The sequence below is a fragment of the Sceloporus occidentalis genome, unplaced genomic scaffold (genome assembly GCF_023333645.1).
Source record: "Sceloporus occidentalis isolate IW3139 unplaced genomic scaffold, rSceOcc1.0.p SCAF_68, whole genome shotgun sequence".
Taxonomy (NCBI): Eukaryota; Metazoa; Chordata; class Lepidosauria; order Squamata; family Phrynosomatidae; genus Sceloporus; species Sceloporus occidentalis.
In genome coordinates, this window is record NW_028317048.1 from 3923204 (window position 1) to 3946624 (window position 23421).

General features: G+C 37.6%; 2 protein-coding genes across 2 annotated transcripts; both read right to left on the reverse strand.

The window, feature by feature from the left end:
• Positions 1-5698: 5698 nt before the first annotated feature.
• LOC149286545 (keratin, type II cytoskeletal cochleal-like) lies at positions 5699-8476 on the reverse strand. The gene is made up of 7 exons (XM_089493887.1): positions 8054-8476; positions 7244-7452; positions 7006-7066; positions 6823-6918; positions 6397-6561; positions 6146-6271; positions 5699-5923 (listed from the first exon to the last, which is right to left on the reverse strand). The coding sequence occupies exons 1-7, from the start codon at positions 8474-8476 to the stop codon at positions 5699-5701; spliced, it is 1305 nt and encodes a 434-aa protein (XP_089350013.1).
• A 6507-nt stretch (positions 8477-14983) lies between these two features.
• LOC149286546 (keratin, type II cytoskeletal cochleal-like) lies at positions 14984-19871 on the reverse strand. The gene is made up of 9 exons (XM_089493952.1): positions 19452-19871; positions 18593-18801; positions 18359-18419; positions 17038-17133; positions 16526-16690; positions 16175-16300; positions 15673-15893; positions 15293-15327; positions 14984-15102 (listed from the first exon to the last, which is right to left on the reverse strand). Exons 1-9 carry the CDS (start codon positions 19869-19871, stop codon positions 14984-14986), a joined length of 1452 nt encoding a protein of 483 aa, XP_089350078.1.
• Between the last annotated feature and the right edge of the window lie 3550 nt (positions 19872-23421).

A 23421-nucleotide genomic window follows, 5' to 3' on the forward strand; every position in this document is an offset into this window, starting at 1 on the left:
CCACAAGCTCATAATTTTCTTATTGACTCACTAAACAGTGACGTGTTAAATGCTGGTATTTAAAGCTGACTTCATTTTATGAACACAGTAAACACGGGAGGATCTTCTTGTGTTATATTGCACTATATAAAAAATGCCTTAGTGCATGGGATGCGGTGGTAAAGCGTCATAAAAACACCCTTGGTAGCATAGAAGTTTCTATGCCCCCCTTTCCCCAGCACCTGCTCATTGAGAGTAGTTAAACGAGCATTAACCCCATCTTGTGCCTCTCCCTCTTCATCCATCCCTGTCCAACTCACTAAAATTCACTTAAATAATCCTGCTTATGTACCAGCAAAAAACATGCATACATTCAACAGCACAAGAGACAAGTTGATGAGTTAAAAAAAACCAAGCAGTAAATTGGTGGCTCGCATGCCCTCTGGGTAAGTTAGTTGTTTAAATCAACTCGCATGAACTTGACTTTATTCCAGTCAAGTGTTGAGTGTTGGTTTTTTTACTTGTGGAAAGGTTGTTTATGCCATAACCCAGTGGACATGAGTGTATTGATGCATGATAGGGAAGTGATTGGGGAGGAATAAAATTGTCTCTGATCAGGTATTTTTATAAATTGTAACTACCAAATCCATGAGCAGGAGATGAAGGATATACTTGGGGAATATACTCCCCAGGATGAATTAGTTACCCCCCACTCCAACACATACAAGGTACGGAGGAAGGAATTATCACCATTACACCCAGTTTCTTTTTTTGTTTTGCTTTATTTTCAACCTCCATAAATGTAACTCTGCTGTTGTGTGTGTTCTTTTGAGAGAGCAAATGTAAACAGGTGCACATTGTTCCAACTCATGCTGCAGCAAACTCACATTTTAAGCAAACTTGTTTGCACCTACAGCTTAGCGAATAGACCCTGTTGAGATCTCCATCTTTATTCCAGGGTTGAGGAATGTGGTAGAAATGTTGAGAAATCTAATATTTCATTTCTGTGCTACATACATTTGCATTGGGCTATTAGAACGTTGCAGGAGTTACAGATGGACACCAAATTAGCCAAGTACATCCATGCTGTTACCTTTTGGAGCTAAAATGAGCTAAGATAATTAGTTAATTAGTAGATAATTAGTACCATCAAGAAGCTACTACAGCGGAACGCGTTGTGCCGTAACGTCATCACGTTTTCACGTTATGTTTCATTACGGAGGAGTTAGCAAGCCAGACGAGGAAGTGTTATCGTTACACTACATCGCGGTGAAGACTTCACTCCCAGGACGCCGATTGCGGATACTGGACTCTGTTTCTTTTAATGTAAGAGTGGAGGTTATTTTTTTTTATATATATTAAAGCGCTGCTACGCTCAATATATCGCTGTCTGTTTTCCTACATATTTGAGTATCCTCTTCTATCAAAAAAATGTATTCCTACCAAGGATCTCCTGAGCAATTGTCTTTGGAGCTAAGAATTGCTCAAAAAAACTTCTAAGAATCCCGTTTTATTGTTGGGAAGTATATCTTATATTTTCCACATAGATGTGCGCCACTGTGGTTCTTAATTTTACTATGTTTGAGTAGTTGTAAAGACTGTCTCATAAGTGTGCTGCACTCACTAAATATCTATTGTGTGGTTATATTTAGAAACCACTTACAATACCGCGCTTATCAGCACCCAGTGTAATTTGTTTAGTTAATAATGTTTGTCTAGAAAGTGTGCTCTGGAGGGATTGAGATATTTTCCGGAGGCCTGGATACTCCTTGAATCATCCTTACTGATTGTAAAAACATAGTTCATAAATTGGGCCACAAGTGCCCCAACCACAGTGACAGTCGTGGGTGCATGGACGTGAGGTGACAGAATCCCTTCCACGGTGACAGCCAAAGGTTTATGGAGGTGTCAGTCCCCTTCACCAGCAGCAGCCACAGATTCAAGGATGCAAGGCGTCAGTGCCCCATCCCCAGTGGCAGACAGAGATTCAGGGATACGTGGTGTTAGTGTTTGTTTTCCAGTGGCAGCCATAGGTTTAGGGATGTGAGGCACAGGAGCTTGAATTGCCTCATCCCAAGCCACAGACAGAGACAGAGGAGTCTGAGGCACTTGAGCCTCATCTTCAGCATCAGGAAGATCCTGACAACTGGAGCTGTGACTCAACCTGTGGTCGACTTTTGATATGAGGAAGGCATCAGCAACTGACAGGCGCATCCTGGTTCCTGTTACACATACCCTGCTTCCTTTGAACGCCTCTTTCTAAAGCTCCATTTGATGCAACCGTTTATGTCACTCTGTGTTACCAGCTCTGTTTAATTACAATTTCTATTCTTCCCTCTGCAGTAGCCAAAACAGATACATAAAACAAAATACTGTCTGCGCTTCTCACCCTAATAAAGTTGGCAACAAGTATATAAACATAATATAAATGAGAGGTTTTGACGTGGCGGGTGAGCTTAATTATGCTTTGGCCAATTCATATAACCAAAACCTCTCATTTATATTATGTTTATATACTTGTTGCCAACTTTATTAGGGTGAGAAGCGCAGACAGTATTTTGTTTTTTGTATACATTGTACAGCCAACACACTGTATTTGCAGCATGCTCACACTGTTTGGTAGGCCTCATATTATACATTTGTATTATTTGAGCCTGAGACTAGCTTAACGCACCTACATTTTTTCTTTTCCCTGTTTACAGATACATATACAGGATCGTCATCTTCAGTGTTGTATCTTCCTAACTCTGCTGACCAATGACATTCCCCCACTGCTATTTCCCACCTATGAGAAACAGTAATCCACTAGTAATCTACATGTATGTTTGCCATACAGCAACTTGCAGTCCCAAGTTATTGGTCATTTCACAATTTCCAAACAAATCCACTCCAAGAGTTATTTCCTAGATCTCCCCAGAAATGTGAGAATCCATGTGCTTTTATCATGTTTATTGTCTGAAACCCTTTAACTAACTGCACTTTCACTCTGAGTGAGGTTCGTCTCTTAGTGCTGTGAAGTAGTTGTCAGTACCTCAACCAAAAAGGAATGTGTCTTTAATAGGTAGAAGACATTCTTTTGTAGGACTATAGAGACAGTGAACTTTACATCTATCATTTAAATAAGAAACAGCAAGCACTGTTGGGCTTTGGAAGAGCACTATTAGAGATGGCTGATGGTCTCAGTCGAGTGGTGCATAAATGCGCCTTTATAGTTATGTAAATGCACAAAATTTAAATTTCTTTAAAATATGCCCATACGTTAATATTTTATTTATTAAATGTTTCAACCTTCATACATTTGCCTTAAACAACATAATAGGGAAAATGTAGCAAAGAGAATGCAAGGATTAATTAACCTTAAACCCAAGTAGACTTCCCTCCATTTGTTTTTGATTGTCCGTAATGTGCATTATTATTAATATTAATATTATTATTATTATCTGCAAGTTACTTTATTCCTTAATATTAATAATAATTAAACTTTCACTATTCTGTCTTATTTCTCCTAGTTTTTCTTCTATTGTAATACTGCTACTGAATTTGCTGGAGCTCTAATAGTCAAATGTACTGTAATTTCTTAAAGACTAAGACTTCTCCAATAGCATTTAGAATAGTCCCCTCATGAGTGATCATTTAACAGAATTTTTTTTAAAACAAATCTTGTTAAGATGCAGTGACCTCTACTTTTAAACCAAGTAAATGATCAGACTATTATAAATTATTTTGAAATAATGTTATTCCACTCACTTTAGAAGTTGCAATGTGTGCATTAGTTTATTGACAAGCAGTTACATTTTCAACATGCAAGGTAGAAAATACTTTATAAATAAGCAAATCTGGGTAAAAAGAATTAAAGTTTGCTAAGAAAAATATTTTTTTAAAAGGATCTGTCACATCGAAGTTAATATCATGATTCAATCGTGTGCTGAATACCATCTCTTTAGTGTGTTGAAATGATTTTAATATTCTACTCTAAATCATACCAATAAATTAATCCCTGTTGTGCCATCACAGGTGCCTCCTCCAAAGACATAGCTCAGATATCTCATGCAAATTTCCCCATCTCTCTGTGAACAGAGCTTTGCTTTCCTACTGTCAGCCAAAGCAGGACTTTGCACATTGCATCAGATTGCACATGGCCCTCTCTATCAGTTTCATCAGAACAAAGGAAAATGGCAGACATTATTTTATCCCCAAAAGCCCATGAAGGGTACTTTCTACTAAGGGGTAAGATTTAGGATTGATAACAAGGAATGTGACAGTTCATTTTTAAGCAATATAGCAGAAGTATTTAATTGGACAGATGAGATAAAATAGAAAATGTGTTCACCCAGGGCTCTTACTACAATCTACATCTCTCTATTAGCAGTGGTGTTCGTGGCCAGAGCTGTGTTTGGTTTTGGAGACGTGGCTGTAGCTTGAGCTGAATCCTCCTTTATGGTGATGGCCACTTGCTCCATGGGTCACTCCTCTTGAAGAGTGCTTTCCTCCAGTGCTGGAGTGCACCACGGCTAAAAATAAATAAAAACACAGTCAGTAAACATATGAAATGACAAACAAGGGTTTGGTCTTGAGTGTCACAGTTTTTACACCAATTACATAGTGAACGTGCAAATCCTCAATAGTCAAGAGCTGGCGCCTTCATATTCGGCTCTGATTTAATGTTATACCGATGTTTTCTAACTGGTATTCCATATCTGAAATCCCTGCTTGAATACATGTGAGTTAACTCTATGCAAAGTAATGATTTTGATAAGCACTAGATATTTTGCTGCCCATAGCAAGTCAAAAATAATCTTTTCATGGGATATTAAAAGGTAACTATATGAACAGTCTCTGCATCAGTTCATTTTTAGACAAAAATCCCCGGGTGTGGAGATATTCAGTCATGTTTCACCTTTACAATGAGGCAAGTTTGAGCTTTGGTGCTTTTCATCAACATCTACAATAGGGCTACCCAACCTACTGCTTTATATTCAGCTAGGAAAATAAGCAGTCTAGATGATCCTGATGTTGCCTATTTGCCATCAAATTACATATTTTGTTTGTGTATGGATTCCAAAAATATGTCTATTGTTTTTTCTTCTTCTTCTTTATCCAATTATGTCCCAATTACCCAATAAAAAGGTAGTTTGTAATCCCTGATATAGGATATTGCTAACACAGCTCTCCCTAAAACAAACTGGGACTCTCTGGTCATTTTGGAATGTTGTGGTGTAAGCTCATTTACTCTTTTGTAAAATAAAAAAATTACATATAACAAAATATTATAAAATATAAAATAATCTAATATATAATAATATAACATATTATAACAAAATATGATATAATAACACAGTATTAAATCCATACACTATAAATGAAGTAGTCATAAATATAAACACACTTACATATGTTAACATGACCATCTGAAGCCAATCTGAAACAAAATAAAACTCTAGTTATTAAAAGTATTAGCAATTCAGTACTGTAATATTTGCCACATTTTTATTATCAATGAGCTATATTTAATTGAGATTTTAAACAAATACAAATGTTTTCCATATAATTGCAAAAGAACAAACAAAAAATCTATATATTTTAAAGTCTATGAAAGTAATGTTCACTAATGAAAATTCCACTCTTTTCTTTCTCTTGATCCTTTCCAAAAACTGTAAGTATAAATATTTAAAATATATAGTTATAATGTTTTGTTTTTGTTTGTTTGTTTGCTTTTTACTTACCTGCCCTCTTCACCTTCCAGCATCTTCCTGTAGGTAGCGATCTCAATATCCAGAGCCAGTTTCACGTTCATCAGCTCCTGGTATTCTCTCAGTTGGCGAGCCATGTCCTGCTTGGCCTTCTGCAGAGCAGCTTCCAGCTCAGAGAGTTTGTTCTTGGCATCTCTGACAGCCGCTTCTCCGCGTTCTTCAGCCTCAGTTATAGCTGCTTCCAGTGCGGCACGCTGTCAAAACACATAACACTTACTAGATAGACTTATGTGGGTTTGATACACTCTAATGTCACAGTTGTATAACTAAAGTATCAATAAGATTTTATAAAAATATCTTTGTCAGTATTGAACAATTTATATTTTAGAATACAATATATGTATATATATATATATATATATATATGAAGGTATTTTAAGGAAAAAGGGATTTAATTTGTTATTTTTATAATTTACCTGAGCCTTTGCATTGTCTATTTCTGCCTTCAGCCTCTGAATTGTTCTGTTTAGTTCACAGATTTCGTTTCTGCTGTTCTGAAGATCATTCCCGTTTCTTCCGGCAGCCATGCGCAAATCTTCAAACTGTAAAAAATAATAAAAATATTACGAACCATTCGAAAACAATTTGCTATGGAAAATTGATTTTTGATTATTTTTTTAGATACTTAGTTAGAAATGTTTTTAAGCTTGTATGCAGAGGGACTCACCCGTGACTGGTACATGGCTTCTGCTTCAGCTCTGCTCCTGTTAGCGATCTCCTCATATTGAGCTCTGACTTCAGCAATGATTCCATCCAGGTCCAGATCACGGCTGTTATCCATGGACACAACCACAGAGGTGTCTGAGATCTGAGCCTGAAGCTGGGCAATTTCCTGAAGGGAAAAATCAGTACTCTAAAAGTGCCTTAAAATATCTTAAGCAGTAAAAATTTAGATAAAATTATAAATAAAATAGTATCAATCCTTATAATCACCTTTTACAAGGTGGAAACTATGGGGATGTGAATGGTTGAACTTGAAGAATTGTGTCTCTTTAAACTTCAGTTATTAGATTATTCAGAAATGCTTAGAATAATGATCAACATATAGTATCAGTAAAATAAAGGTGGGACAAAAACATAAAAATCTATTTACTGCATCAAACAGAGTTCTCAGGAAATTGATCTCATCAGTCAGGGAATCAGCCTTTGCTTGTAATTCAGCTTTGTTCATAAATGCAGCATCTACATCCTGAAGGAAAGGAAACATTAATCAATTTAGTGTTTATTACTAATCTAGAATTATATACTGTTCAACATATATTTCTTTTACTCATACCCTTTTCAGTCCAACAAATTCATTCTCAGCAGCTGTTCGTCTGTTGACTTCTTCTTCATATCTGTCATATTAAGACAACATTTAGATTATTAAACTTTATTTTAAAGTAGTCTCAATGGTCTTTGTTTCTTATAATAATTTAATTTTATATCTCTTTATTTGAATCATTCCTGAAATACCGCACTTTATATATTGGAATTATTGTATATGAATGTCAATGAATGAATGAAACTCCTACCGTCTCCTTGTTTCTTCTACATTTTGCTCCATGCTGTTCCTTTCTGCTTCCAGGCGAGATTTCTCACATGTCAAACTCTCCAGCTGTCTTCGGAGGTTACTGATAAAAGCCTCAAACAGAGGTTCAATCTGACACCTGGCAGTTTTCTGGTCTTGGAGAAGAGCCCACTTAGTCTCCAACATCTTGTTCTGTTGCTCCAAGAAGCGAACCTGCAGAAAGAAGAAAGAAAAATTAAAACAACATATTATCCACAATTTATGGGGGCACACAATATGTATAGTGTGATGTTTAAAGCTAAAAGTAGACTGATAGGCACTTCTTAACATTAATGGTTGTAAAATGGAAACAATCCAATACTAAATACAGACATTGAAGCTCCAGGCAACCCCTCTAAGATTAGTTGTCCACATACAGATTATTTTGGCAAATTGAATGTTTTTTATTATTCCGTTTTCTTTACTACAGTCTAGTTTACTGTTTAAAAACAATCTTTATATTACTCATACAACATTCAACATGTAAATTATTTTGATTCATGCATTCTTAATCCCAAAGTATTCTTGTATTCAATGTATACATCCCAATGTACTCTTAAACTATTTTGTACTACTTCAAAACAAATTATTTCTACTGATAAATATAACAGACTAGGAGAGATATGGGCATGAGTTTATAATTCTGCATTGTATCTAAAGATATCTTAAAATCTGTTGAACTTTACTACAATTCTAGCATAACATATAAAATGTTATTTGTTCCTTAAAACATTTTCTTTGACACTCTTTTTTAAGGTAATATTTTTGTAGTTACCTTGTCAATGAAGGAGGCAAATTTATCATTGAGTCCCCTAATTTGGTTCTTCTCTTCAGTTCTCACTCGCTGGATGCTTGGGTCAATCTCCAAGTTGAGAGGTGCCAGAAGGCCTTGGTTCACAGTTACTGAGGTGATACCTCTAGAGCATCCTCCAAATCCAGAGTTAATTCCACCAATACCATGTCCAGATCCATGTCCACTTTTCCCTGAGTGGAAGCTTCCAAATGAGATCTTATGTCCCTTGGATCCAATACTGTGGGCACTTCTGCTGCTGAAGCAATGCAGTGTCTTGTGTCCATGAGCTTCAGGTTTGGAGTGGTGGGAGAAGGTGCTGTGTGCACTGCCATGTTTAGGTAAAGCTACTGAACAGGAGCTGAAGTGCTTGTGTCCAGAGGTACTGAAGCTGGAGTGGTGAGACATGATGGCTTTTCTCAGGAAAGAGATACAAAGCTAAACAGATCAAATTTGGCGTTCCTTCCAGGCTGTTGTGGAACTGATGGTTTGTACTGCGCTTTTATACTAAAAGTTTGTGTCATCTTTTTATATGACCCTGTTATTATCTCCCATGACTCTTGTTTGGTGCAATCATTTCTTCTTTGTTTCATCGGAAATAAAACAGTAACCCACCTACTGTATCAAAGCGAATACACATTTATGACTGGCTACTATTTTACAATAAAACATAGGTTATATAGTTATAATTTGTGGGTGGGGTTGAATGACAAAAACTGTTTTTCATTTGTAACTACACACTACATGTCAAAAATAAAAGCATGAAACATTTTATGTTAAAAAATAAAACAATCATTTAAATTCATCACCCTGTTTTAGGTTTCAAGTCATTATTGTTGCAAAAGATCTGAGTCATTTTTCTATGCTAAGACTGATTATTAACTAGAACTGCACATATGCAAGGTTAGCTATACAAGTTATCCTAAGCCATCAATGAGCAATTATCAATGATTTTTTTTTTTTAAAAAAAAGGTTTTTAATTTCAGATTGAAGAAGACACTGTTTTCTGTTTTAATGTATCAATATTTTTATACATTATTCTTTAAAGCATTTTTTTGCTGAAGGGCCTGGTACTATATTCTGCCACATTAAGCGTACCCTTGCTAAATCCCTGGGTATTTCTGGGGTCAAACATTTTCGGACCCATGCTGAATAATGTACAGTGCTCAAAATGCAATTTTGGAATTCCCTATGTCACTACAGCAGGTGTACAATGTTCTATGAGCACTTTGCTAGCAGAGGGAACCCCTTTAGTGTTGTCACTGTGATGTCAGAAATGTTCCCCCTGTTTCAAAAGAGATCCCTTGGGTCTGGAAAAAAGGGATCTCTAGTTATGGCGCACTGCTTCCTTATATAGTTATAAAGAAATATAAAAAAATGTATACAGAAAAACGTATTTGCAAAAGTTCTAAGAAAAAACAAATAAAATAATCAAGTGTAAAAAGATAAAAGCACAAACATAATCACCTGTACCAACCCATACCCTTCTCTTAAAAAAAATAAAAACCCTGTAAAAATACTGCCTCTCACTACAAAAAAAATACACATTTCAAAATTGGCCCTGTAGCTTTTAGTTATCCATAAAGTTTCATATGGTCTCATTGAGCATCCATCTCATGTTAGCCCTTGGTTGTTAAATGTATTTTTGCCAAACAGCCCTGACCAAGTTATTCTACTTCCACCTTTTCTCTTGATCCAGTTTCTGTATTATCTTCTGGAGACTATAGACTAGCATTCCTTATTGTCATCACACAATCTCTATCTTTGCCAGGATCAGGAGGAACAAAGCATGTATAGGATCTCTTCTCGAAGGTAACGGATATTCAATCCAACCCATTATAACGCATTATGAAGTTGGTGAGTTGAAACTGAAAAATCTCCTGCAGTGAATAAACTTAGTGTTTTGCATTTACTTTCTTTCTTTTTTTGCATAATGTTTGATTGATTTTTGACTGAAGAAACATTTATTTGGAGGTCTGTGACAGGGACTGCACATATTGAACGTCCACCTCCCTTGCCCTCAACTACAATTGCGTTGGGACAGGGGCCGTGTGGAGAAAACTTGTTTTGAAACTTATTACGATATGTAAAAAAAGATGGCACTGAGCTCAACAGTACTCAACAGCAACTTGATGTTATGTGAGTAGACACGTTACTATGTGGGGTTGACTTAGTCATCTGCTGTTAAGTGGCTACAAGGTAAGCCAAATTACTTTTGAAACTCACCTGGCAACTTCAACCTTAGTAAATTGATCTGCTTGTTTAATTTTGAATCTGCAGCGGTAAGTATGTGTAACTTAACTTGGAGATAGCTGCCAATTAACTTAACCTTAGTCAGGGGTGATTGGTCATATTAATTTTACACACTAAAGGGTACTGAAACATCACAGGACAAAAAAAAACATGTGCACATAGTATACGGCCTGACTCACCCTAACATAAGAATAATATATATAGTATATATAAAATTTGTTTTTTGGGGGGAACAATACAATTAAAACATCCACTCATTTTAAACTCACGAATATCAATAGTTGTGACCACTGTAACAGTCACTGCAGAATATTTCCAAATATTAATTATTAATGATACAAAGGAACTGTATGGATCCTTCTAAAATGGCAGGTTACCAAGATAAAGTATGATTTCCTTAAAAAAAGTTATCCTAACCCACCTAATGAAGTGTTATAGAGATGGTTAATTTATCTAAATGTGATATTGAGGTAACACAGTTACATTAGTGGTAGATTTTAATGAATAATACAGACATATCAGTAGAATAAGAAACATGGGTTTAATTGGATGTAAACACTTTATAACCAGAGAAACCAGAGTCATATGAGGAGTGCCTAATTCAAGATTGATGCTAATAGATTGTTACCTTATTTTTAAGAGCACTTTGGGAAATAAAAGTTTTTTGCAATGTAACCAGTGTCAAACATGAAGCTCTGCTTATCTTTTTGGTTTTTTTGACACTTTAGGTTTTTTTTAATAAACAGTTATCTTCTCCTCTTCTTCTGCTTTATTTTGGAGATCTTCCATTGCTGTTTTGTAAAGTGATCTAAGAGATCAGTGCTAAAATCTGACCCCCCAAAAAAGGGCTAAATAGGTTTGCATAAGGTGAATTGGAATTTGTCTTGAAAGAAAGCCCAACTATTGTATTACATACAGAAAGCACGTTTGTTTTTTTTCCATATGTGGAAAATTATAATTGGAGCACAGAACTCTATTCAAATACTTTTTGGACATTATTTGCTGTATTTTACTTACTGGACATAAGCAGGGGCCCCAAGTGGAAGCCCCTCCAGAGCTGGAGTATACACCGCTGGAGATGTAGGGACAGTTGGGGAGATCATGGATTTTCCTTTAACCAGCCCAAAATCAAGGGAGCAGGAGGTCTATTCATACAGACCACCGTATCCTATTTCTCTAAGATGTGTGCCGGTTACTGATGCTGAGCGCTGGGATATGACATCACCTGGAAGGAAGCCATGTCCACTGCCCTTGCTCATCCGGATCAGAAGGCAGACAAACCCAGAAGAGGACGAAGAAAAGAGGAAGAGGAGCCGCAAGAAAGTGAACAGAACTGAGGGAAATCTAGGGAGACATGAAAACACATGAGTAAATATGAGAGAGAGCGTGTGAGTGAGAATATGATGGGAGTTATAGTGTACCTCTATCAGTGCCTGGCTCAGTATAAATTGATTGGCAGTAAGGGTTCCCACAATCAGTAACTGGCTCAGAATCAAATTATGGGAGTTATGGTGTACTGACGTCAGTGACTGGCTCAGTATATAGTGATGGGAGTAATGCTGTACCACCATCAATGTCTGACTTCATATATAGTGATGAGAGATATGCTTTGCCACCATCAATGTCTGGCTCAGTATATGGTGATGGGAGTTATGCTGTGCCACTGCCCATGTATGACTCAGTATACAATGATGGGAGTTAAGGTGTACCACCATTAATGTTGGGATCAGTATATAGTGAACATGAATGTGGCTTTGATGAAGCATTGATAGATATACAGAGTTGGAGGCTCCAAGGCAGATGATGTAAATCCATTTACCTTTGCAGAATAGACTGAGTGATCACTTTGGACCTGTGTTTTTTGGAGTTTTGTTATTATAGGAAGAATTATCTGCTCAGTAAATATTATTTATGAAATAAATTTTTAATTTTAAAGTTTGGGGGTGTCACATATAGAATTAACCCCAGGTGCAAAATACTTTGTGCCCTCTGTCGCTGTGCCAAAATTATTTTTTACCTTTAAATGGAACTCACACCTTCACCCAAGATGGTCTAGGGTGAAGGGATGGGCCCCCTGTCTCAGAAGACCCATCAACCCCCCTGAGCTGCTATGACCCCTCTGCAGACTCACTTCTTCACTCAAGACAGTCCAGGGTATAGGGATGGGTCCCCACGGGAGTCATGGCAGATCAGGGAGTGATATGCCCTCAATGGGGGGTCTAGGATGAGGTTCAGGGGTAATGGGCCTTCCAGTTGGTGTCTAAAATGCCTATCATAGCCCTGAGATGCCATAACCTCCCCACAGCCCCATGCTTTCAGATGGAATGGGATGGGTACCCAATGGCAGCTCATTTGAGTGATGTGCCCAGAAAATCACTTGAGAGCCCTTCACCACCTGAGGCTTTCCAAGAGGAATCTGAAGTTGTTGTCCTACGGAAATGTCACCACCCCCTTGCATACCAATCCTTTTACTCTGGATTGTCTGGGGTGAAAGGATATATCATTTAGAGGAGAGGAGGGTGGCATCTCTAGTTGTGTGGACGGGCCTCAAAGGGATGTTGAGATAAAATCATCTTTACTGGTGTGAATGGATGCGTATGGGTCTTAAAGATGAAGACCTATGACCACATGAACCCATAGATATTCACTGTATTGAGGACAATTTAGCCCATTTACTCTGTGGACCCAGCTCTTTGCTCCTTCTGTAAATTGTAGGCCAAAACATTAGCCAAGCCAATCTAATGTTCTTCTCCTGTAAACATTTATGTTTATTATAGTTGGTGAATTCGTATTTGGTAAAACATTTCTATTTGAGAAGACCTTTTTGTGTCAGAATGTGCTTTTGTACTTCCTAGTTTTTGTTCTTGTTTATAGTGACAGTAAATATATTTACTTTTTATTTTGTTTTTCAGATTGAGTTTCTGTATTTATATATTTATGTATTTAATATTACTTGTGCAATATTGATGTATTTTGCAATTGCTGCCCATTTAATAATAATTATATTTTTGTAATGTTTTATGCAAACAACTAATTCATTTTTTTACACTGTTTAAAAAATATATTTTTTTATTACTACAAATGCCGAAAAATTATAAATGTGAGGGTGTAACCACAAGGACGCGCTTAACCAGGAAGAGACCTGGTCATCATAGTGCATGGTTAAGGGAGGAGAATTGCCATTAAGAGCCCATGACTTTTTGTTGCCTGGAGCCCTGAAGGGTTTCAGTCAACCCCTGAACATAAGTGTTTGATTTTGGGCAAATCACTTTTTTATTATTAATTTATTTATAAACCAGTTCATTTGTGTTTTGTTTTGGAACGTTGCCATCCTTTTCTAGATAATGATAATAATCGAAATACGGCTACTAAGAAAAAATATGTTTTGAAAACATTTAAAACACGCTACTTATCAACCTCATTATTCATAAAAACTTAGGGTGCAGTGAGGCTAACCTGCAGTTTGTTTTGTTAATATATTATTTTTTTTATTATTTCACCAAACTAAAGATTCTGCTTTGGATTTCATGTTGTTTTATCCAAATGTCTCAGTTAATGCTACCAGCTCATTTTTTATTGAAAGAGAATTGAAAGGAGGAATTTGGGACCAAGACCAGTGTTTTTAGATACAGAGGGATGTTGGAGCAGAAAAGGCTTTCTGGTAGAGACCTATGCTCAAGTGAAGGGTATTTTAATTTGAGGATTTTCTGAAGTGCTGGCGATCATACAATCTTAAATGACATTAAAATAGCCATAGTTTTTTCACAATTAAAAAATCAATCCGTAGAGAACTATACAGGTATTGAAATAAAGCAGGATCTTACCAAAGTCTAGTCTTTTAATTATGCTAGAATTATATCACATATATATTGATATGGAAGAAGCACAATTCATGGTGTACTGATTTGCTAAAGGGAGTGAAATAGCCCCAATATAGGCTTTGTAAACATGGCTGATGTCAAATATTTAGATATGTGGCTTTTAATAGTCGTTAATTGTGCAAATAAAGTGTTAATTATTGTTAGCATGAAACTAGTAGTTTATTGAAGTGGCAAAACAAATTATTCCACACATGTTGTTGATGTACATCAGGTAGGATATTAAACATTTTCTACATAGCTGACATGAAAAATCCAAGCAAATTCAAATTATAAACCTCATGTTTGGGATGCTTTTGTTAAGCAAGGTTTTCTTCAAACCATGGATAAAGTGATGTTGGAAGAAAATAAAAAATTTCCATTATAGGAAATTAATAAAAAATAATTAATGAAGTCCAGAAACGCTATGTACCAATCTCTATGCAATATGTCTTTTTTTCAGGGGCACCCAGCAGCTGTTAACTATACTCCTATGACATTCAGTGTTTGGTTTATGAGATTCATGGACATTGTAGTTTTACAGCAGATGAAGTTACTATGTGGCAAGGGTTTCTTGGGTGGCTTCAGATAATGAAATATGTATTCAAACTATTAGGAAAGGAACATGGAAATATAAATTAGCATAATCTGAAAGTAAACTAGAAGCTGCAGATTTAGTCTTGAATACCAACTAAATTAATCAAAGAATGTACTGTTACATCTATTGAGTGCCAAACTGTCCACATCTCATGCACACAGCGAGCTTAACTACTTGGTTATGAGAAATAGCATTCACTAACACATTCTAGCAAGGGTGTCCATGGCCAGAGCTATATTTTCCCATTGAGATACTTCCAGAGCTAAATCCGCCTTTGTGGTGTCCGCTACCTCTGTGTGATCCTCCAGAACTGGAGTGCAGTACAGCTAGGGAGAAGAACAGTCACATATTTGTTATGAAGCATTTTAAAGAGGCAACATGGATATTTCAACAATATGTGTTTTTTAGGTCACTGTTTTCTTTCTCCTTCACTCTTATTCATTCATGTTTATTCTGTTTTAATGTAAATAATAATACATAGAATAAATAAATATATATATATATTATAATACTTACAAATGCTAACAGAGCCACTTCCCTCACCAGCCAACCTGTAAAAAGAAGATGTACTTTTGCAGTTACCAATGTACTATTCTTTTCTTTCTAGTGAAATAAATATGTCATGGTACGGCTGTTATAATAGTTTATACTTGCAATTAAAATTGGGAGTTAAAAAGTGTGGAAAATTAGGAGTCATGGACCCTACCTGGTCTGTTATTGCAATGCTATACCTTCTTATTATATGTGGGGGATCCAAATTAATTTCAATTAACTCACAGAAACACACACATGTTATGTAGCAATGGATGCAGGCTGCTTTGCAAGTTGCAGCAAAGAAACATAACCTTAGTTGTGCCACTTAGTGAATAGACTCTATTTATGTCACGTGTATCTACCTGCACTCTTCTCCTTCCAGCATCTTCCTGTAGGTGGCGATCTCAATATCCAGAGCCAGTTTCACATTCATCAGCTCCTGGTATTCTCTCAGTTGGCGAGCCATGTCCTGCTTGGCCTTTTGCAGAGCAGCTTCCAGCTCAGAGAGTTTGTTCTTAGCATCTCTGACAGCGGCTTCTCCGCGTTCCTCTGCCTCACTTATAGCAGCTTCCAGTTTAGCTCTCTGTTGAAAAAAATATACATCATACTTATGAGGAAAATGTGGAATTTCTGAAGACGTAGCAGTCATACCTGAGAAATTTTGGTTATGTTATCCAAGAGGACTCCGTATATGCAAAGGAAGGGCAGAACAGGTCTTAGGCCATGGGTGGAAGTAGACACACAATGTGGACATTGGAAGTTAAACTCTCTACTTCCACATAGAGCTTAAAAGTACTGTCCACCCAGTTTCCATTTATGATAATGTAGTTTATTCATGAAGATTGTACTACAAACCAAATTTACCTGTTCTTTTACACTTTCAATTTCTCCTTTCAGTCTCTGGATCACCCTGTTAAGCTCAGCAATCTCATGCTTAGTATTACGAAGATCATCTCCATGTCTGCCTGCAGTCATGCGTAGCTCCTCGTACTACAGAGAAAATATTAATAGAGTCTGTTATAATATGTTTTTAAGCTCAAAGGTTTCAGTAAAGGTCACTTATACATTTTGTAATAAACTGATGTAAAGCTAGAGAAGCTGTGTAGTTCAGTTCTGTTCAGTAGGATGTGGCATTATGCAAATCCATAAATGGGAGTTGTCTTTGCTTCATCTACATTAAAATGTATATGGTGAATCTCTTTCTATGCAACTCACTCTTGATTGGTAGAGGGACTCTGCTTCAGCTCTGCTCTTGTTAGCGATCTCTTCATATTGAGCTTTGACTTCAGCAATGATTCCATCCAGGTCCAGATCCCGGCTGTTATCCATGGACACAACCACAGAGGTGTCTGAGATCTGTGCCTGAAGCTGGGCAATTTCCTGCACAATAACACACTCTTTTAATATAATATTGAGATAACCTGTTTACTCTTGCTGTATCCTACATTATCATATCATTAATCTACAAGGAACAAGGAACTTATGAGGATGACACAAAAGGGCATTTTTGTTTGTTAAGAAGAGTAGTGAATACTTACACATGTGACTTAGATGTGACTTAAAGGCAAATATACCCAAATGACTTGTGACACTTAAAAACATATGTCAAGTAGCATTTTAAAACAAGAATAATAGGAAACAATTGTTGTCTGTGTCCTACATATAACATTGCTTAAAACAATATAAATTACTTGATTGTTACAATAATTTGTTATGAAACTATGTACCGTGTCAAATAGAGCTCTTAGGAAGTTGATCTCATCTGTTAGCGAATCCACTTTAGCTTGGAGTTCAGCTTTGTTCATGAAAGCAGCATCTACGTCCTATACAGAGGGTACGAATATGTTAGTTTATTTCATATGAAGCACTGGAATATTATTATCATTATTTATTGATTTACTTAGCCCCATGATATTCTGCAACAGGACATAACAAGTAGTGTGTCACATAACAATTTGGAATTACAGAAAGAAAAGATGAGCATGGCTTTGCCCAAATGAGATTACAATCTAAACTGTTTAGACTGCTGCCTATGCCCCAAATCAAATTATAGAATAATAGAAATATATGCATTTATGTATATCAAAAATCTAAATGTTACCTCAATTCAATGTTTTTTACTGAAAACCTAGGATTTCAAATGTATTATTATTAAGATTATAGATGTAAACAGCTTTGGAGCTCACGCACTTTTGGATATATATATATATATATATATTGTGACAGTGTAAACCCCAGGGAGATGATTAGCATGGCATCTGGGTACAGCTGCTATGCAGATTATACATATGGGTCCCTGGGGTGGAGTAATTGGAGAGCAGGGTGGGCCAATGCTCCGTTTCCCCATTTTGTGGAAATTCCATGCCGGGTTTTCCAGGAGGCAAGAAGTCTGCAGGATCCGGTCCGGGATTTCTATGAGACCGGCATCAGACAGGTGCGGAGCATTAAAAACCCCTGGAGCCTGATATTCAGGGAGACTGTTGGGGGAAGAAGTAATTCCCTGAGCTCCCAGGGCAAGGAGAGGCCCTGAACGAGAAGACCATCTCTGAGCCAAGTGAGGCAATACCTGCCTGGACCTTTTGTGTGCTGTCTGGAGGAGGTTTTCCAGAGTCTGGAGTAGCTGGGTCTGGCTGGGAGGTTAACTTAGTGGGTGATTAGGCTGGTCAGTCTGCACCAGCATAGTTCAGGTAGAGCGGCTCCAATTGGGAGCTAGGTTATCTTTTTATAATTTGGTTTTTTGGGGTTTAAGCAATTAAAATAAAGTGCTGTTTTGTTCAAAGCTGGTGTTCCTGACTCTGATTGCCCTAGAGGACTGTGCTTAGGACCCCTAGAAGTGACATGTATGGCCCTCATGCAACAGGGTTTGTCACAATATATATATGTATATTTCTCTCAGTACAATTCATACGGGTAAAGTTGGGGGTCCATGCAATTGTCATTCCTTAGTATAAAATGTCTATGGATAAATTAATCTTATTAATTGCCGTGGCCACTTGGCTTGGATCATCTATGAAAATTTGTCTAATATTGGTATGTATCTTTACTTACTCTCTTAAGGCTTACAAATTCATTCTCAGCCGCAGTGCGTCGGTTTAGTTCTTCTTCGTATCTATTGAATTGAAGTTAAAATTAATGTAAATGATACCCATTTTAATGAGTTGTCTTTCACTAATGTCAAGAAGAAAATTTGGTCACACAACATAGTTTCATGAAATATAAAATTGAATGTGTTACATTATACTGTGTTATTATACCGAGTGCATATTATTATTAGTGCCTTACTTTCCCTTGAATTCCTCAACTGCGTCTTCCATACTCCTCCTTTCTGCTTCAAGACGAGCTCTATCACATCCCAGACTCTCTAGCTGTCTGCGGAGGTTGCTGATGAAAGCCTCAAATAGAGGTTCAATCTGACACCTGGCAGTTTTTTGGTCTTGGAGAAGAGACCATTTAGTCTCCAACATTTTGTTCTGCTGCTCCAAAAATCTTACCTAAAATGCAATAAAACATATTGTCACCTGTGTAAATATTTACAGGCCCCAGATAAATCTTTTTTATGGCAGGCAACTTGGCCCTTGTTACCAGCTTTTGTTTGCTGTGCTCCCCCCTTGCCAGATTAGAGAGATAGATAGATAGATAGATAGATAGATAGATAGATAGATAGATAGATAGATAGATAGATAGACAATAGTCTTAATTTATTGGCTTATTTTTTGTGTGATAAATTTAACCTTGTTTGAATATTCCATATTTGGACAGATTTTGTAAAGTTAGTTGAAATCTAGTTCTATGATAAATTTGTGTAAATTCGACATTTTTCACATGAAGAAATACCCACATTTGAATTAACATACCTTATAGTAAAAATCAGGGTAATGTATTGTTAAAGTCACAAAGTGTATCATTATTATTTATTACGCAGCACTGTGCATTGGTAAATAGGACATCATAGAACAACATGGACATTTTAGGTGGTCAAACAAGCTTACATTTTAGAAGAATGTCCTACACTCTAAAGCTCCGTACATATTTGGAGGGGCATCAAGATTCTTGCACATACCAATGGCAGAGGTTACAAATGTCATGGCTTTACTCCATTATTTCCCTCGCCCAATAGAAAGTGCGGTTTTGATGATCTCACCTTGTCGATGAAGGAGGCAAATTTGTTATTAAGGCCTTTGATTTGTTCTTTTTCATCTGTCCTCACTCTTTGGATGTTTGGGTCAATCTCCAAATTGAGAGGGGCCAGGAGACTTTGGTTCACGGTAACTGAGGTGATGCCTGTAGAGCATACCGATCCTCCAAAACCAGAGCCACCAAATCCATGACCAATACTAGATCCATATCCGTGTCCACTTCTCGCTGGATAGCAACTTGCAACTGACATCTTATGCCCTCCTGATCCACCACTGTACACACTTTTGCTACCAAAACTTGGAAATGCTTTGTGGTTCTTTGTAGTGAAATAACTAACACTGTGTTTGCTCAGAGCTGGTAAACAAGCTGAAGAAGAACTGAAATTCTTGTGCCCAGAACTGCCATGAGTGGATTGATGGGCCATGTTGCTTCAGATAAAGAAGGAAAGATCCAATTTTGCAGTTGTGGCTTTAGCTTTTGAGAACTTCCTCTGAGAACAGAACAAAACCTACCCCTTTATATATTTGTATAGGACTGGGTTTGGCTACTTTGATGTATAATAAGACCCTTTAATTGCTTCTTATGAGCTTGTATTCTTGATATTATTATAGCACAGTGTTTACGGTTTAATAGATAGTAAAGCTTCAACACACCTAAAATATTTAAGATGAAAAGCAATTTATGTATTTTTTAACTATAAAGCATCCTTTGAACTTTAACTCCAAAATACTGGTTTCAGAATAATAAAATTCATCATTTTCAAAATAGGTCATCATCATACTTTTATGACAATTATATATCTTTAATATGTTAATGAAAATGGTATACTCCTAACTCAGCTAGATTACTATATTTCATTAGTTGACCGCTGCACTTGTTATATTTTTTTTCATTTTAATAACTGATTTACAGACAGATTTTAGTGAAAACTTAAGGATTGATTGTAGAGCTGAATGCATAGGACAAAGAAAATGTTCATTAAAAAAGAGATTGCAAGTACATTTATAACAGTATTCGCCTATTGGTAGACAGACAGTTGATTTATTCATTGTTATTATGCTTTTAGTTCAACTGTGGAGAGTTATACACACTGAAATATATAATTTTAATATATATAGGGCAGCAGTTATACTAATTTACCAGTGAAGGTAACCACAGAATATAAGCATGATCTTATGAAAATTCCTTATGGGTGTCTTCATGTGCAAATGGTCCAAAAATGATTTGGACAAGTTTTTTCTTTGGAAATACATTTACTTTTCACACTCTCAATAACTTCTCTGATTACCACTTCTGTGATTTGCAGCTCCAGTTCTGTGTCTCGCATCTTCTTGTTTTCCTTTCTCCTCTCCTCTATCTTTTTTTCTTCTCTCTTGTTTCTTCTTCTGCATCTCTGCAGACATAACCTTCCAGTGAACTTCTGCCAAAATGGTGGGGCTTCCGGTGAGATCATCTAACCCGACACACCAATCATGGAGAGGCTCCATCATTTTGGCAGAAGTTCGCTGGGGGGGGGTCATGTACGCAGAGACAAAAGGGTGTCTAAGCACATGTCTAAGGACCTTCAAGTTCTGGGTGTCCACAGTGCTTTACTGCATAATCCACACAAACAGTGTCTATGCTACTGTGCCCAGAAGGCAGCACCAAGGGCATGTGTGTTGACCCTGCAATAGGATACCAGCAGCACCGCTGTATGCTAGGAGAAGTGGAGCCCAGTGGCGTCAGCAGGGGGGGCAGAGGGGGCCATGGCACCCCCTACATCAGGCTGTGTCACCCAATGTGCCCCCCAAGTAAAACGCCATTCTTTATTTTTTTGTGCAGGGATGATTGATGCGGAGGAGAGAGAGAGAGGCACCAAGTGGTCGCTCATGAATAAGTTTTCAGCAACCGCTCGGCACCCCTCAGTCTCCTTTGCGAGACCTCTGTCTTGGTCGAGGTGCGAACTGTGTGAATGAGTGAGAATTAATGAAGTTGAGAGAATGCATTAATGAATACGTGTAAATGATTTTAAGCCTTGGGGACCAAGGTGGCACAGGCAGGGTATTTGTGGGACAAAGATGGCACAGGTAGCGTGTTTATGGGACAAAGATTGCACAGGGCGGGCTGTTTGGCTCATGCTGGGCTGTTTGTGGACAAAGATTGCATGTCCTATGTGTGTAAATGGGATGCTGGTCAGATTCTATGTTGGCAATGTGGATGCCAAGCCTGGCCTTTGGGGTGTGCAGTGCAACCTGTGATCTATGCCTGTAATTTAGGGGGTTTTATCTATACCTTTAATGCTGAGTTTTTATGTGAATTCCAATTGATCTATACCTGCAATGCTGGGTTTGTGTGCTCTGTTGATCTATACCTGCAATGCTATGTTTCCATACATTAGTTATGTATAACTGCAAATACAGGGTTTTTACAGTGGGGCAAAAAAGTATTTAGTCAGCCACCAATTGTGCAAGATCTCCCACTTAAAAATGAGAGAGGCCTGTAATTTTCACCATAGGTACACTTCAACTACGAGAGACAGAATGGGGGGAAAGAATACAGGAAATCACATTGTAGGATTTCTAATGAATTCATTGGTAAATTCCTCGGTAAAATAAGTATTTGGTCACCTACAAACAAGCAAGATATCTGGCTCTCACAGACCTGTAACATCTTCTTTAAGAGTCTCCTCTGTCCTCCACTCGTTACCTGTATCAATGGCACCTGTTTGAACTTGTTATCAGTATAAAAGACACCTGTCCACAACCTCAGTCACACTCCAAACCCCACTATGGCCAAGACCCAAGAGCTGTCGAAGGACACCAGAACAAAATTGTAGACCTGCACCAGACTGGGAAGACTGAATCTGCAATAGGCAAGCAACTTGGTGTGAAGAAATCAACTGTGGGAGCAAATATTCGAATGGAAGATATACAGGACCACTGATAATCTCCCTCGATCTGGGGCTCCACGAAAGATCTCACCCCGTGGTGTCAAAATGATCACAAGAACGGTGAGCAAAAATCCCAGAACCATACGGGGGGACCTAATGAATGACCTGCAGAGAGCTGGGACCAAAGTAACAAAGGCTACCATCAGTAACACACTACGTCGCCAGGGACTCAAATCATGCAGTGCCAGACGTGTCCCCCTGCTTAAGCCAGTACATGTCCGGGCCCGTCTAAAGTTTGCTAGAGAGCATTTGGATGATCCAGAAGAGGATTGGGTGAATGTCATATGGTCAGATGAAACCAAGGTGGAACTTTTTGGTAGAAGCTCAACTCGTCGTGTTTGGAGGATAAAGAATGCTGAGTTGCATCCAAAGAACACCGACTGATCCGTGTAAAGGAAAGAATGAATGGGGCCATATATCGTGAGATTTTGAGTGAAAACCTCCTTCCATCAGCAAGGACATTGAAGATGAAAACGTGGCCGGGTCTTTCAGCATGACAATGATCCCAAACACACCGCCCGGGCCACGAAGGAGTGGCTTCGTAAGAAGCATTTCAAGGTCCTGGAGTGGCCTAGCCAGTCTCCAGATCTCAACCCCATAGAAAACCTTTGGAGGGAGTTGAAAGTCCGTGTTGCCCAGGGACAGCCCCAAAACATCACTGCTCTAGAAGAGATCTGCATGGAGGAATGGTCCAAAATACCAGCAACAGTGTGTGAAAACCTTGTGAAGACTTACAGAAATGGTTTGACCTCTGTCATTGCCAACAAAGGGTATATAACAAAGTATTGATATGAACTTTTGTTATTGACCAAATACTTATTTTCCACCGTAATTTGAAAAGAAATTCTTTAAAAATCAGACAATGTGATTTATGGACTTTGTTGTCTCATTCTGTCTCTCATAGTTTAAGTGTACCTATGGTGAAAATTACAGGCCTCTCTCTTCTTTGTAAGTGGGAGAACTTGCACAACTGGTGGCTGACTAAATACTTTTTTGCCCCACTGTATATGTGTATATATATATATATAAATAATAGCCCCTGCTG

Coding starts and splice junctions, on each gene's coding strand:
- LOC149286545 (XM_089493887.1), bottom strand. CDS start 8,476: ATGTCTCACCACTCCAGCTTCAGTACCTCTGGACACAAGCACTTCAGC. Junction 6,272..6,396: donor AAGCCATGTACCAGTCACGG/GTGAGTCCCTCT, acceptor TATTTTTTACAG/TTTGAAGATTTGCGCATGGC. Junction 5,924..6,145: donor TAGACAATGCAAAGGCTCAG/GTAAATTATAAA, acceptor GTGTTTTGACAG/CGTGCCGCACTGGAAGCAGC.
- LOC149286546 (XM_089493952.1), bottom strand. CDS start 19,871: ATGGCCCATCAATCCACTCATGGCAGTTCTGGGCACAAGAATTTCAGT. Junction 17,134..18,358: donor AATTTGTAAGCCTTAAGAGA/GTAAGTAAAGAT, acceptor CCCTCTGTATAG/GACGTAGATGCTGCTTTCAT. Junction 15,103..15,292: donor AAGTGGCTCTGTTAGCATTT/GTAAGTATTATA, acceptor TCTTCTCCCTAG/CTGTACTGCACTCCAGTTCT.